At 53.0% G+C, this 16,040-nt stretch overlaps 1 protein-coding gene across 1 annotated transcript; it reads right to left on the reverse strand.

Annotated features, from left to right (window-relative positions):
• Window positions 1-286: 286 nt before the first annotated feature.
• Window positions 287-15,212, reverse strand: orc2 (origin recognition complex, subunit 2; the record flags this gene model as incomplete). Its single annotated transcript, XM_078208071.1, is given in 13 exon segments — window positions 287-812; window positions 1,824-1,942; window positions 4,235-4,382; window positions 4,685-4,783; window positions 5,528-5,592; window positions 5,595-5,659; window positions 5,777-5,886; window positions 9,094-9,192; window positions 10,340-10,506; window positions 11,812-11,866; window positions 12,860-12,891; window positions 13,526-13,612; window positions 15,117-15,212. Coding segments are annotated over 13 exon segments (1,229 nt in total), but the record flags the coding sequence as incomplete, so codon positions are not given.
• Window positions 15,213-16,040: the final 828 nt, after the last annotated feature.

Here is a 16,040-nt window from a genome sequence, read left to right on the forward strand (position 1 = left end):
GGAGGCGAGGGGGTGCCGGGGAGGCGAGGGGGTGTCGGGGAGGCGAGGGGGTGCCGGGGAGGCGAGGGGGTGCCGGGGAGGCGAGGGGGTGCCGGGGAGGCGAGGGGGTGCCGGGGAGGTGAGGGGGTGCCGGGGAGGTGAGGGGGTGCCGGGGAGGTGAGGGGGTGCCGGGGAGGTGAGGGGGTGTCGGGGAGGGGAGGGGGTGTCGGGGAGGCGAGGGGGTGTCGGGGAGGGGCGCAAAGTGACGAAATTCAACTTCAACGTGCTTCACAAATACAGTTCGTGACCGAGTGCAAAACATCTTTTAATAGAAATTGTTATTTTTTACAAAACTTTTGCTAATAATAACTGCAAAGTCAGTCAGCAGAGAAGCAGATTCCAAACATCGGAGTTGGAACATTCTAGAACAAATAAAATACACAGAACGTCCCGACAGAACAAAACAAACCGTCCAAAAATATGGTCCCGCCAAAGAGGGGAGAACGCTCGAAACCCAGCCTCTAAACTCCAGCCTCTCACTCCCGGAACCCGACTCCGGGTTAACCTGGTTACCGGGCACTTGGGTAATCAGCGAGCGAGGGTGACGGGATTAGTTTCCATTCTGATTCCCCGCATCCAACACGAAGCAGTGTAGACGTCCTGGCGATTGGGGTCTGCAGCTTGCCTCGTTCCTGGGATTCTGCAGCCATCGGGTTCCCTGCTCCCTGGGATCTTCCCCATCCGGTCTAGGTCGCTCGCTCCTCTGTTTCGAGGAAGTCGCTCAGTGTTACCAGATCGACGGGGATGAGGAGATACTCGACACCGTCAGCGCCCTGGCAAATTCAAACAGCTGACTTAAGTTTCAAGTTTATTTATTATTGTCACAAGTAGGCTTACATTAACACTGCAAAGAAGTTACTGTGAAAATCCCCAAGTCGCCACACTCCGGCACCTGTTCGGGTACACTGAGGGAGAATTTAGCACGGCCAATGCCCTGTAATCAGCACGTCTTTCAGACTGTGGGAGGAAACCGGAGCACCCGGAGGAAACCCACGCAGACACGGAGAGAACGTGCAGATTCCACACAGACAATGACCCAAGCCCGGAATCGAACCCGGGTCCCTGGCGCTGTGAGGCAGCAGTGCTAACCACTGTGCCACCGTGCTGACCACTGCGCCAATCCAATAGGCATAGACCCAGTTCCCTGGCTACAACTGCCGACAGTTAACACAGCAGGGTGGCACGGTAGCACAGTGGTTAGCGCTGCAGCCTCACAGCGCCAGGGACCCGGGTTCGATTCCCGGCTCGGGTCACTGTCTGTGTGGAATCTGCACGTTCTCCCCGTGTCTGCGTGGGTTTCCTCCGGGTGCTCCGGTTTCCTCCCACACGCCAAAGATGTGCGGGTTAGGTGGATTGGGCATGATAAATTGCCCCTCAGTGTCAGGGAGACGAGTTAGAGTAAACACATGGGGTTATGGGGATAGTTCCTGGGATGGGATTGTGGTCGGTGCGGGCTCAATGGGCCGAATGGCCTCCTTCTGCACTGTAGGGATTCTATGAGTTAACCATGGCCAGTTTACAAGCATCAAAGTACGAGGAGATGATGGGGTGACATTGCGGGATTGGTATCCCAGGGACCCAGGTTCATGCTCTGGGGACAAGGGTTCAAATCTCACCACAGAATTTAAATTCCATTAATTAATCTGGAATGGAACCAGTCTCAGTAACGGTGACCCTTTATTGATGTCAAACTGTTGGGGCCACAGTTGGGGTAAAAGAAGCAGGAATTCTTCCCTGGGACGGCTGGTTCCTCACCGGACTATGGCAGGATGGGCACGCCTCACCTTTTTATTCCTGATGAGTTTGTGGTCTCGGAATTCGGTGAGCTGTGCCCGCAGAGTGAGGTTGCTATTTACCAGGAAGGCATCACGACAGCGCTGGTAGAAATCCTGGAAGGACAGGCCTGAGGGAGAGAGGGGGGAGAGAGGGGGGAGAGAGAGGGGGGGGGGGAGAGAGGGGGGGGGAGAGAGGGGAATTTAGTGAGATCCAAGAGAGAGACAGTCACACAGCCAGAAATTCACCCAGTTTCCGACAGAGGTCAAGGACCCATTGAAAAGCCCAGGCGGACAACAGCAGGAGTGCCCGCACCCAGGGGCCGCCCCGCACCCAGGGGCCGCACTGGGAGCGCCCCTGCACCCAGAGGCCGCACTGGGAGCGCCCCTGCACCCAGGGGCCGCACTGGGAGCGCCCCGCACCCAGAGGCCGCACTGGGAGCGCCCCTGCACCCAGAGGCCGCACTGGGAGCGCCCCGCACCCAGAGTCCGCACTGGGAGCGCCCCGCACCCAGAGGCCACACTGGGAGCGCTCCACACCCAGAGGCCACACTGCGAGAACCCCGCACCCAGAATCCACCCTTGGAGTGCCTCCACACCCAGAGTCCGCACTGGGAGTGCCCACAGCAGACAGACGGCACTCTCCGACCCTCCTGCATCAAGGTCGCGCGGGAAAGCATTACTGACACGCAGCGAGTATTTGAGATTCGCAACCAGTCCTGGATCTGCCACAGAACCTGAACCTATGGCTGCCCGAGTCATCACATCCATATCCCCCCCCCCCCCCACCACTCCCCTCCCCATTTCTGCCCACTCTGTACCAGCCCACCCTTACCTGGGTAAGACGAGTTATCCTTGTTCTCCAGTTGAAACTGAGCCAAGAGCTTAAATATTCCCCTGTGGGAGAAGAGAGAGAGTCAGAACACGAGGGCCAGGAGAGGGGAGGCCACTCGGCCCTTCCAACCTGCTCCCTCATTCCAGAAGATCACGGCTGATCTGATAAAAGCAAATTACTGCAGATGCTGGAATCTGAAACCAAAAGAGAAAATGCTGGAAAATCTCAGCGGGTCTGGCAGCATCTGTAAGGAGAGAAAAGAGCTGACGTTTCGAGTCCAGATGACCCTTTGTCAAAGCTAAAAGGCAGAGAAAGTGGGAGATATTTATACTGCAGAGTGAGGGAATGAGAGATGAGACATAGCCACAGAAACCAGGGGAAAGGCTGCTAATGGCAGCCCATAGAGAGAATAACCTTATAAATATCTCCCACTTTCTCTGCCTTTTTTGCTTTGACAAAGGATCATCTGGACTCGAAATGTCAGCTCTTTTCTCTCCTTACAGATGCTGCCAGACCTGCTGAGATTTTCCAGCACTTACTCTTATGGCTGATCTGACTGCGGTCTTAGCTCCATTTTCCTGTCTCTCCCACCAACCTCGACTCCCTTGTCGGTTAAAAATCTATCCAAATCAGCCTTGAATATATTCAGCCCTGCCTGCGCGCTCAGGGAGAGATTCCACAGAGTAATGACTAATGACCCTCAGAGAAGAAATTCCTGTTCATCTCTGTCCAAAACGAGAGAGCCCCGATTTTCAAACTGTGTCCCCGATTCTAGAATCTTCCACGAGAAGAAACATCCTCCAAGTATCTCAAACCTCCCCCAGGATCTCATCTGTTTCAATAAGATCCCCCTCTCGTTCTTCCAAACTCCAATGAGTACAGACCCGACCTTTCCTCATCCCGAGTTCCAGCCCTTCCCGTAATTATCTGTCCTGGGATATTCCTGGATCCCGTCCCCGCTCCCTCACCCACTCCCCGTCGGACAGCCTTTAGGCAACAACAAACTCCGTAGGATTCCCTCCACCACCCCCCCCACCCCTCTCCCCCCACAGAGGTCCCTCACCACCCAGGTTCCGTCAGCCCATGCCCGTTACCTAGCGTTGGGGGTGAGACTGCGCAGTACGTGAGTCAGTGAGCTCAGTGCCAAGGCTCCCCGAATGCCTGGCACCAGCAGCGAGTTCTCGTACGAGGTTTCCTCCGTGTAGGGTTTGAAGGTCGTTACCTCGTACCACAGCCAGTTAAGAGGCAGCTCCGACTCTGGTCCCACACTGCCGGACAGAAACCACAACACAACCGGGTCAGACAGTGTCCTCACAGAGAGAACGCCTCACCCACACAAAGCCCCAGTGTCTCCCTAACACACAGGGGGAGGCCAGCAGCTCCCCCCCCCACACACACAGCGAATGTTCCTCACCCCCCGCAATCACACAGAGTTCCCCAGCCCAGCCCCATCACTACCACCCGTGCCCCCCCCCCCACAGGTGCACACACCCTCGCTGAGACGCACAGACACAGGCACACAGACACACACAGGCGCACGCACACACAGACACAGGCACACACGCACACAGAGGTTAGGGTGACTCACTCAGTGGGGCATTCAGGTGATCAATGGATGCGATGAGGTGGATTCCTGGTGTGGTGCTGAGCTGGCTCAGTATCTGCTGGTTTCGGCTGCCTCGCAGCATCTGCCCATCGATGTTGTGAATGAGAAGATAAAGATCCAGCCGGGGAATCTGACAGCGAAAACACCAATAAACCAACTCTCCAAAACCCAGCGCAGAGGCACAGACTCCAGGGCAGAGGGTGCTCACTCCCCCTCCCTCCCCGACCAGCCACACACGCCATCTCCCCTCTCCCTCAACCCCTGCACGCTCACACCCACTCCCTCCCCCACCCCCCACCCCTGTCCCACACTCCCTCCCCCACCCCTTTCCCACACTCCCTCCCCCACCCACCTACTCCCCATGACCCCCCCACCCCCCGTGGGTCAGTGTCCCCCGGGTGTAAACACTGAGAAAGTGCAGCAGATACACACCCTCTTTAAACGCCCTGATGATAAAGTCCAGCTGGTCCACGGGGTTCCGGAAGCTTCCATCGTGTCCCAAGACCTCCTCGGGTTTACGGAGTTCAGAATCTGCAGCACAAGCTTTCAGTCAGCCCAGAATGTGATTCCTGATCCCCAAAACACAACCGCCCCCCCCACCACCCCACCCCTCGCTCCTTCCAAACCATCCCAGCTCCCGACCTCTCCCCAATCCCCTCCCCCTCCCCCCACCCCCCCTCGCTCCTTCCAAACCATCCCAGCTCCCGACCTCTCCCCAATCCCCTCTCCCCCCACCCCCCTCGCTCCTTCCAAACCATCCCAGCTCCCGACCTCTCCCCAATCCACCCCCCCCCCCCCCCCCCGACCCACAAAGGTGCAGGCCTGTCCCCCCACTTCCACCACAGGGCCCCCTCTCCTCCCCCAGCCTCCACACGAATCCGGGGGGGGAGGGGGGACCCCTGCCTTCTCCCCACCAGTGACCCGGTTTTGATTTATGGAATAGAATCCTACAGTGCTGAAGGAGGCCATTTGGCCCATCGAGTCTGTACCGACAACAATCCCACACAGACCTATCCCCGTAACCCCACACATTTACCCAACTAATCCCCCTGACACTAAGGGACAATTTAGCACGGCCAATCCACCTGCACATATTCGGAGTGTGCGAGGAAACCGGGGCACCCGGAGGAAACCCACGCAGACACGGGGAGAACGTGCAGACTCCACACAGACAGTGACCCGAGCCGGGAATCGAGCCCAGGTCCCTGGCGCTGTGAGGCAGCAGTGCTAACCACTGTGCCACCCTAACGTCACTGCGGTTCTGCTCACACTCACCGACTTGAGCGTAATACTCGGGAAAAATCCGTTCACCACCACCTGGAACGTCCCCTCCAGCATCCGGAGCGGAATCCCTCCAGCAAGTCCCGCTTGGAGCCCAGGCCGTACAGCACGAGACTGAATCCCAACCTAGGGGTGGAGGGGGGGGGGGGGGGGGGGGGGGGAAGCAGGTGAGCATGGAACAGCCTCCCGAAATTCTCAGGCACGCTGTCGGTGAATCAAGGCTCTATCACTGGTTATACTCACTGTATCTGCAACATCCACTTGTGAAAGAGTTTCTCGTGTTCCTCCTCCAGCCACTTGATCTCGTCCACAAAGGGGGAACTGTCTTCACTCAGTAACCTCGTCAGAGTCTCCTGGATCAGGACAGGAAGAGTGACGTTAGTGCCCCTTTAAGAGTACTCCCCATTTGCCTGGATGGGCACAACTCCAACATCACTCAAGAAGCTTGTCACCATCCAGGACAAAGCAGCCCATTTGATCGGCACCCCATCCACAAACATTCACTCCCTCCACCACCGACGCTCAGTAGCAGCAGTGTGTCCCATCTACAAGATGCACTGCAGCAACTCACTAAGGCTCCTTAGGCAGCACCTTCCAAACCCACAGCCACTTCTGTCCAGAAGGACAAAGGCAGCAGATACATGGGAACACCACCACCTGCAAGTTCCCCTCCGAGCCACTCACCATCCTGACTTGGAAATATATCGGCCGTTCCTTCGCTGTCACTGGGTCAAAATCCTGGAATTCTCTCCCTAACGGCATTGTGGGTCAACCCACAGCACGTGGACTGCAGCGTTTCAAGAAGGCAGCTCAACACCACCTTCTCAAGGGCAACCAGGGATGGGCAATAAATGCTGGCCTAGCCAGCGACGCCCGTGTCCCACGAATGAATTTTAAAAAAGGTTTTTGCGGTTCTCACAGTTTCAGTGGTTTCTTAGCTCACAGCGTCAGTGATGTCACTGCTGCTGGCTCGACTGGAAATGTCCTGTTATTACTACTTAAATAGTTTAAATGGTATTGTTTCTGTTTACTCTGAGGTGAGGGTGCCGGCGTTGGACTGGGGTGGGCACAGTAAGAAGTCTCACAACACCAGGTTAAAGTCCAACAGGTTTATTTGGAATCACGAGCTTTCGGAGCGCTGCTCCTTCATCAGATGAGTGGCGAGGTGGGTTCACAAACATGGCACATATAGACAAAGACACAATTGCAAGATAATGGTTGGAATGCGAGTCTTTACAGGTACAGACAGTGCGACTGGAGAGAGGGACAATCACAGGTTAAAGAGATGTGTATTGTCTCAAGCCAATTGTCCACTCGCACTGTCTGTACCTGTAAAAACTTGATTACCTGTAAAGACTCACATTCCAACCATTATCTTACAATTGTGTCTCTGTCTATATATGCCGTGTTTGTGAACCTACCTCTCCACTCACCCGATGAAGGAGCAGCGCTCCGAAAGCTCGTGATTCCAAATAAACCTGTTGGACCTTTAACCTGGTGTTGTGAGACTTATTACTGTGTTTACTCTGGGATTAGTTTTACGATCCTGCATTATTAGGAGAAAAGCTGGTGTGTTTTTGGACAGTTTTGTTTTATTTCTTTCCAGTGAGTTTAAGATTTTCAGTTTTGAGAGTTCTGAGGCTGCAGTTTAGTTTTGAGTTTTAGCAGGGGCATCAAGAAAGAAAGAAGCTGAACTCTCTCTCTCTCCCTGTTTTATTTGGAAATTCTGCTGGTTATCTCAAGGCAATGTTTTGCCTTCTGGAAAGAAAGTGTAGGCTTCAAAAAGACTCAAATCCAGTCAAGTGAGATTTTAATCTATACTGTGTTAAGTCTGAGAAAAGGGTTTTGTCTCTGAAAGGGTTTGGTTTCTTGGAACAGCTTTAATATTCAATGAAGGGTTAATATATTATTGTGGTTGTTTTCTCTCTGTTTTTGTTTTGTTGTAATTGTTAAAAGTTCTTGTTAATTTTCTTACTATACATGTTAACTATATTCTTAAATAAACTTTATTTGATAAAAGCTCCCTAGTGGGTTATTGAATCAAACCTGAAGTGAAACATAGAATCCCTACAGTACAGAAGGAGGCCATTTGGCCCATCAAGTCTGCACCGACCATAACCCCACACATTTACCCAAGCTAGTCCCCCTGACACTAAGGGGCAATTTAGCATGGTCAATCCACCTAACCCGCACATCTTTGGACTGTGGGAGGAAACCGGAGCACCCGGAGGAAATCCACGCAGACACGGGGGGAACGTGCAAACTCCACACAGACAGTGACCCAAGCCGGGAATCGAACCGAGGACCCTGGCGCTGTGAGGTAGCAGTGCTAACCAGTGCCGCCCCATATCATGCTCACCCTAGCCAAATTCAACGTGAAAAACTTATAGTTCGGGTGGTCTCCATGAAACACTTTGGAGCTTCTGCCCTGACTTATAACAGAAGCAAGAGGTCACCTTACAGATTGGGGACTTGGTGGGGAGGTGGCTTTGGGAGGGTTCGGTGTGGAGGTGGTGCTTGGAGGGGAGGAGCAGGCGGGGGTGACCTGGATCTCTCCCCGCCAACCCCGGTTTTCGCAGCGTCTGGTGGTTTACCCAGTTAGGGGGAGGGGGCTGGGATCTCCTGCAGCCAGAGGACAACACTGAACCTGGACAGACAGAGAATTGTGGTCGAGTGACAACCACAACGACGGCAATATCAACTGAGAGAACAATGGTGACAATGGGAATCGAGCATGCTGGGAACTTCAGTCAAGTTATAATTCAACACAGATACAAATTAGAAAGCTACAGTGAGTTGTGACCTGTCCTGTGACCTGATATTTCCTGTGTTGACCAAATAAGGGCAGTTTGTTGGACTGTGCTAGATTTCCTGGTGTCAAACTTTCCCGCTGTACTCCATATATGGTGAGGCTACGTGACCTTCGTGCAGATTGGTACAAACATTTGGGAGTTGTTTATGAGTAACTCCGTTGGCTATAATCGAACATTGTGATCAGTTTCTAATGATATCATTGGCCGAGTGCTAGAGAACCTTCTGGAATGTTTGAGTCTGTGTCTCTAGTGACAACCCGAGACCCAACATCACGAGTGAGCCCCGGCGGGACATCTTCAGAGAAGACAGAGAACCATGAAGGAAGATCTGTATCGGGGAGCAGACCTGGCCAGTTCGCTCAAAGCCAGGTAGTATTTGTTTCCAATGTTAAAGTTCAGAGGGTTAAAGTTAAAGGAGTTGAAATGTTGGAACTGTTATGGGTTGGTTTGAGTATTGGTATCTTGTGCGTTAAATAAAGTGAAAGGCTTTGTTCAGTGAATTTGGTTTGTCAGTAGCTGGGAAGAGGTTTCAGTTTACAGTCGGATGACAGGGTCGACTTGGTCTCCTCCACACCCCTCCACAAAGCAGCCCCGACTCGGACAGGAGAAACTCCTTCAGTTGTTACAATATTGAATTTAACCAGCGTCGATCTGTATCTCACCCACTATCCAACCATCTAGCTTCTCTGATCCCCAAATACCCTCGACTAACGAAACCCAATCGATCGCAGCCCTGACAACACCCACCTGATCCAGTTTCGAGGTCTGCAGCTTCTGTAGTGTGCGGTCAGAGGTCAGGACCTTTGAACTGCTGTGAGCTTCGAAGTAAAGTTCAACGTGGCTTGGCTAAAAGAGAAGAAGAAACATCAGACAAATCTCCCTCACAACCAGCACAGAGACTTGCTGCCAGTTCATTCATCTTCACTGGAGACAGAGTGTCAAAAACAACAATCTGGTTGTGAAAATGGGGTTGAGCACAAACGACACCAAAGGGCAGTCTGCTCACCACCCGCAATCACAGGAAGAAACTCATCCCAGCATCAGGATTCCTACTTAGCACGAATAAATACACCAGGTCCGAACCTGGGCCTCAGGCCCGGGAACCCGGGCCCCCGACTTGGGCCCGGGAACCTGGACCCCGGGCCTGGGAACCTGGGCCCCCGAGAACCTGGGCCTCGGGGACCCGGGAACCTGGGCCCTGGACCCAGCAGCCTAGGCCCCGAGACTGGGAGCCTGGGCTCTGAACTCCGAGCCTGGGCCCCAAACTCCGGGCCTGGCAGCCTAGGCCCCGAACTCCAAGCCAGGCAGCCTAGGCCCCGAGCTTGGGCCCTGAACTCCGAGCCTGGCAGCCTAGGCCCCGAACTCCAGGCCTGGTAGCCTAGGCCCTGAACGCCGAGCCTGGCAGCCTCGGCCCCGAGCCTGGGCCCCGAACTCCGAGCCTGGCAGTCTAGGCCCCGAGCTTGGGCCCCGAGCTCCGAGCCTGGCAGCCGAGGCCCCGATCCTGGGCCCCGAACTCGGAGCCTGGCAGCCTAGGCTCCGAGCCTGGGCCCCGAACTCCGAGCCTGGCAGCCTTGGCCCGAGCCTGGGCCCCAACTCCGAGCCTAGCAGCCTCGGCCCTGAGCCTGGCCCCTGAATGCCGAGCCTGTCAACCTAGGCCCTGAGCCTGGGAGCTTTGGCTGCAAGCTGGGCCCCTGAACCCCGAGCCTGGCAGCCTAGGCCTCGAACCTGAGCCCCAAACTCTGAGCCTGGGAGCCTAGGCCCCAAGCTTGGACTCCGGGCCGGGCCTGCACCGATGCTCTCTCCTTATGAAGAGCACAGGCCACTGCGCTCAAGAAATTTCTGGATCTCACCACAAGAAGGAAGCAAGACCCTCACACTGGTGGGGGGGGGGGGGGGGGCGGTACCTGCACGCCGTCGTGGCCCAGGGAAGCACCTCCCCCCTCACCCTCCCCTGGGGGGTAAGGCCTAGCTCACTGAGCAGCATCGAGCTCACCTGGGCCACTTTCCTGGATTTCTTGGCCGGTGTTCTTCCCGGAGTCGGAGCTGCCGTTTCCGGAATCGTCCTGCGTTCGGAGTTGCCTCCGGGGGAAGATTCCTCTCCATCCTCAGAGTCGGATGCGGAATATTCGCTCTCGCTGCCACTACTCAGATCAGCCGAGTCTGGGCCAAACAAGTAAGAGCTAAAGTCAGTCAGGGCAGTGGTCACAGTTGTTATAAAGCGGGGTGGATCCCCCCCCTCTGTGAACTAACACCAAAACCCCCAAAGAGGAATACCTGACCATATAAGAACAAAAGAAATAGGAGCAGGAGTAGGCCATCTAGCCCCTCGAGCCTGCCCCGCCACTCAATATGATCATGGCTGATCTGAAGTGGATCAGTTCCACTTACCCGCCTGATCCCCATAACCCCTAATTCCCTTACCGATCAGGAATCCATCTATCCGTGATTTAAACATATTCCAACGAGGTAGCCTCCACCACTTCAGTGGGCAGAGAATTCCAGAGATTCACCACCCTCTGGGAGAAGAAGCTCCTCCTCAACTCTGTAATATAATCTGTAAAAAGTGTGTGTGAAATGTTGGTGTGAGCTGCTCTTCAGCAACCTCTAGTGGTTAAAATAGAAAATAACTCCCTGACACTCTCTCTAAAATCAACACCGAACAATTTATTTATCTAACTAACAGTGAACAAATTAACTAAGCTATTAACAAACTGAATAAACCCCTTCTATTAACTATTCCCCAATAAAACAAGATTCGAATGGAACGCTGTTCCAATAAATACACATCATTAACAAAAAATAGAATTTAGTCACTCTCTAAATTACAACCAGGTTTTGTGCCTTCCGGAACATTCTGGGCTTTCTCTGTTGATTCTTCTGTCTGGAAATTCTTTCTTCATTGGTACCTTTGCTATCGAGCTGGTGCGTTCTCTAAAACATAGATGAAGCGACTCTCTCCCTCTCTCTAAAAGCTGTTATCTCCGGCAGGTGGCAGTTGCTCTCTTTTTGTCCCACTGCCCCCCCTCTTTTATACCTGTGATGACATATCAGTATTTCCCACAATAGGATTGGTCCTAGGTTGTCAAAACTGTCAGATTTAAATTTAATAGGTTTTTGGTATCTAAGTGCCTGATTCAAATTGATTGGCTGAATTCAAAAGCCTGTTGCCTTGGTAACCCTGCTGCTTGGCCTTTCGATACAAATGTTTCAGTCTGGGTTCTCTGTGTACTTGTATTTTATTTAACTCTCCAAGCACAGTAAAAGCTCCACCTTTTAACAGGACCGCGCATTGCTTCCCCTCCCCCTAGCATTTTACAATGTTACAAACACCAATCTACAATTACTCAACCAGACCCCTCCCTGTCCCACGAACAGCCCCCACCCAACCCCTGTGCAGCTCCCCAGCACACCCCCACCCCACGGTCCCATGTTACACCCCTGCCTCCCTGCAATCCCCGCACTCACCAGTCAGCCTTTTCCGCAGTCTGTAAGGGGTTGTTGACACAAACTGCCTCTTCCCCTGTGGGCAGAAATCGCAACTCAGAACACATACAACTCATACAAAACCAGCCCACCGGTATGTGCATTGCATCCTGGGACACACAAAGCGATCACAGACAACAGTCATCAACTTGCAAACTAATACAATCTGTGTTAGGGAATCAGTGATACATCACACAGCCCTGAGACCACTGCCAGTCTGTGCTGATCTAACCAAACACAGTTACAGGTTACAGCTCCTTCCTGTGACTCTTAGTAATATTCAAAAGGTTAGGTCGCAGAGCTGAGACAAACACAGGTGCTGCACGGGACAGGTACAGCACAGGATCAGACACAGACACTCCCCTCACACTTTCCACATCAAACACTCCAAGCACAGGTACAGCACGGGGTTAGATACAGAGTAAAGCTCCCTCTACACTGTCCCCCATCAAACACTCCCAGGACAGGTACAGCACGGGGTTAGATACAGAGTAAAGCTCCCTCTACACTGTCCCCCATCAAACACTCCCAGGACAGGTACAGCACGGGGTTAGATACAGAGTAAAGCTCCCTCTACACTGTCCCCATCAAACACTCCCAGGACAGGTACAGCACAGCGTTAGATACAGAGTAAAGCTCCCTCTACACTGTCCCCATCAAACACTCCCAGGACAGGTACAGCACAGCGTTAGATACAGAGTAAAGCTCCCTCTACACTGTCCCCATCAAACACTCCCAGGACAGGTACAGCACGGGGTTAGATACAGAGTAAAGCTCCCTCTACACTGTCCCCATCAAACACTCCCAGGACAGGTACAGCACGGGGTTAGATACAGAGTAAAGCTCCCTCTACACTGTCGCATCAAACACTCCCAGGACAGGTACAGCACGGATCACAGGTTGAGGCTGTTTCTAACGGCTGGTTGCCAGAATTGATCCTATGAAGCTGCGAGATTCATTACTCTGTAACTCCAAGGCAGGCCCAAGGGAGCAACCCACCGACAGGCATGCAGCATTGCCCCAAACTCACCTTTGATGGGGTCTTGTCCTGGATCGGCTGTCCTGGGGGCGTAAAAAAACAGATTTGTTCAGCTCCAAAATGATCAGGCAGGGGGCAGCTCCTGAGTGGCGTGGGAACGGCTGCGATGCTGTGACCAGGTGACCGCTGAGGGAATGTGTGCATTTCTCCAGCCCCAAGCAGCAGCTGTTTAGCAAACTGGAGAGACCAGGCAGACCCAGCCTCGACACAGCCGCTGGGGTCTCTCAGCTGGGAGGAAGTAACTGGGGTCACACTGACCTTGGTGCCCGGGTTAGGGCAGGGATAGAAAAGCCAGCGTCAATCTGAATTGGGAGTCTAATCACTGTCCTGTGATACTGAAGGAGGTAATTAGTAATCAGAGAATTGAGGTGGGCGATGGAGGGGATGAGGGGGCGATGGAGGGGATGAGGGGGCAAGAGAGTGAAAGGCAAGACTCAGAGAGAGAACGAAGTTAGCTGTGATGCCTTCACAGGTGAGCTGCCTGCCACAGTGCCCAGGCACTGGAGAATGGCAGCACCCAAACCAAGGCAGGGGCATGGCTCAGATCTCCAGCACAGAGTGGATATTATCTGGCAATGTCGTCATTATCCCAGTTACCCCGTGTTACTCCAACTTGTGGGTCCAGCTCCCTATCGCGATCTGGATCTGTCGACTCACCTCGATTCCCGCTCTGATCCGTTGGTAATCGCCTGTCGCCTGCACAGAAGGTGACACTTTTCCCGGGGCTCTGGGCAAGTTCAGAGGCTGCACATCAAAACAGGATGGGGGAGCAATTAAATATCAACAGCCTTAATCCCCCCTTCAGTCAAGCCCAAGTATAAAAGGGGGTCACACTCCACAACCCCGCTAACTTTCCTATTAGTAACTAGCAGAGCATTCCACGTATGATGGGGACAGTGTAGAGGGAGCTTTACTCTGTATCTAACCTCGTGCTGTACCTGTCCTGGGAGTGTTTGATGGGGGACAGTGTAGAGGGAGCTTTACTCTGTATCTAACCCTATGCTGTACCTGTCCTGGGAGTGTTTGATGGGGACAGTGTAAAGGGAGCTTTACTCTGTATCTAACCCCATGCTGTACCTGTCCTGGGAGTGTTTGATGGGGACAGTGTAAAGGGAGCTTTACTCTGTATCTAACCCCGTGCTGTACCTGTCCTGGGAGTGTTTGATGGGGACAGTGTAGAGGGAGCTTTACTCTGTATCTAACCCCGTGCTGTACCTGTCCTGGGAGTGTTTGATGGGGGACAGTGTAGAGGGAGTTTTACTCTGTATCTAACCCCGTGCTGTACCTGTCCTGGGAGTGTTTGATGGGGACAGTGTAGAGGGAGCTTTACTCTGTATCTAACTCCATGCTGTACCTGTCCTGGGAGTGTTTGATCATTATTCATGCAAATTGAGTTTGTGTCTTTATATGCCCTGTTTGTGAACAGAATTCACACTCACCTGAAGAAGGGGCTTGGGGCTCCGAAAGCTTGTGTGGCTTTTGCTACCAAATAAACCTGTTGGACTTTAACCTGGTGTTGTTAAACTTCTTACTGTGTTTGATGGGGACAGTGTAGAGGGAGCTTTACACTGGATCTAATCCCGTGCTGTACCTGTCCTGGGAGTGTTTGATGGGGACAGTGTACAGGGAGCTTTACTCTGTATTTAACCCCGTGCTGTACCTGTCCTGGGAGTGTTTGATGGGGACAGTGTAGAGGGAGTTTTACTTTGTATCTAACCCCGTGCTGTACCTGTCTTGGGAGTGTTTGATGGGGACAGTGCACAGGGAGCTTTACTCTGTATCTAACCCCGTGCTGTACCTGTCTTGGGAGTGTTTGATGGGGACAGTGTAGAGGGAGCTTTACTCTGTATCTAACCCCGTGCTGTACCTGTCCTGGGAGTGTTTGATGGGGACAGTGTAGAGGGAGCTTTACTCTGTATCTAACCCCGTGCTGTACCTGTCCTGGGAGTGTTTGATGAGGGACAGTGTAGAGGGAGCTTTACTCTGTATCTAACCCCGTGCTGTACCTGTCCTGGGAGTGTTTGATGGGGGACAGTGTAGAGGGAGCTTTACTCTGTATCTAACCCTATGCTGTATTGGAATTTTCTCTGTTAAATCTGAATATTAAGCCTGGACGAACCTGTGATGAGCTGAGAGCAGCAGACTGACAGCTCCAACACTCATTTCCTGTTCTGGGGATCTTGCCTTTCCCACCTCGCCCCTCTCTCTCTCTCTCTCACACCCTCGCGACATTGCCCTTCAAACTCACCCAGCTTCGCCATCTTGTCCACCCTTTTGATGGTTTGAAATGTAAACACCGCCCGGCCGGTTGCAGCCATCCCATCGCCCGGGTCACCTTGGCAACCTGCAAGCAGAACCATTCAGATTTTCTCCATGTCCGTGGCTGGGTGGTCGACCCTCCCATCACCAACTGCCTACAGCTCACATTACATCAGCCCCATCTCTGCAATCGCACCAACCTCACAACCCCCAACACTGAGCCGAGACAGTCACCGACTTCAGGAAGCGTAAAGGAGAACATGCTCCTGTCTACATCAATGGGGACGAAGTAGAAAGGATCGAGAGCTTCAATTTTTTAGGTGTCCAGATCGCCAACAACCTGTCCTGGTTCCCCCCATGCCGACATTATAATTAAGAAAGCCCACCAACATCTCTACTTTCTCAGAAGACTATGGAAATTTGGCGTGTCAGCTACGACTCTCACCAATTTTTACAGATGCACCATAGAAAGCATTTTTTCTGGTTGTATCACAGCTTGGTCTGGGGCTCCTGCTCTGCCCAAGACTGCAAGAAACTACAAAAGGTTGTGAATGTAGCCCAATCCATCACTCAAACCAGCCTCCCATCCATTGATTCTGTCTACACTTCCCGCTGCCTCGGCAAAGCAGCCAGCATAATTAAGGACCCCACCCACCCAGACATTCTCTCTTCCACCTTCTTCTGTCGGGAAAAAGATACAAAAGTTTGAGGTCACGTACCAACCGACTCAAGAACAGCTTCTTCCCTGCTGCTGTCAGACTTTTGAATGGACCTACCTCGCACTAAGTTGATCTTTCTCTCCACCCTAGCTATGACTGTAACACTACATTCTGCACTCTCTCCTTTCCTTCTCTATGAACGGTATGCTTTGTCTGTACAGTGCGCAAGAAACAATACTTTTCACTGTATACTA

Source organism: Mustelus asterias, unplaced genomic scaffold (genome assembly GCF_964213995.1).
Source record: "Mustelus asterias unplaced genomic scaffold, sMusAst1.hap1.1 HAP1_SCAFFOLD_3126, whole genome shotgun sequence".
NCBI lineage: Eukaryota > Metazoa > Chordata > Chondrichthyes > Carcharhiniformes > Triakidae > Mustelus > Mustelus asterias.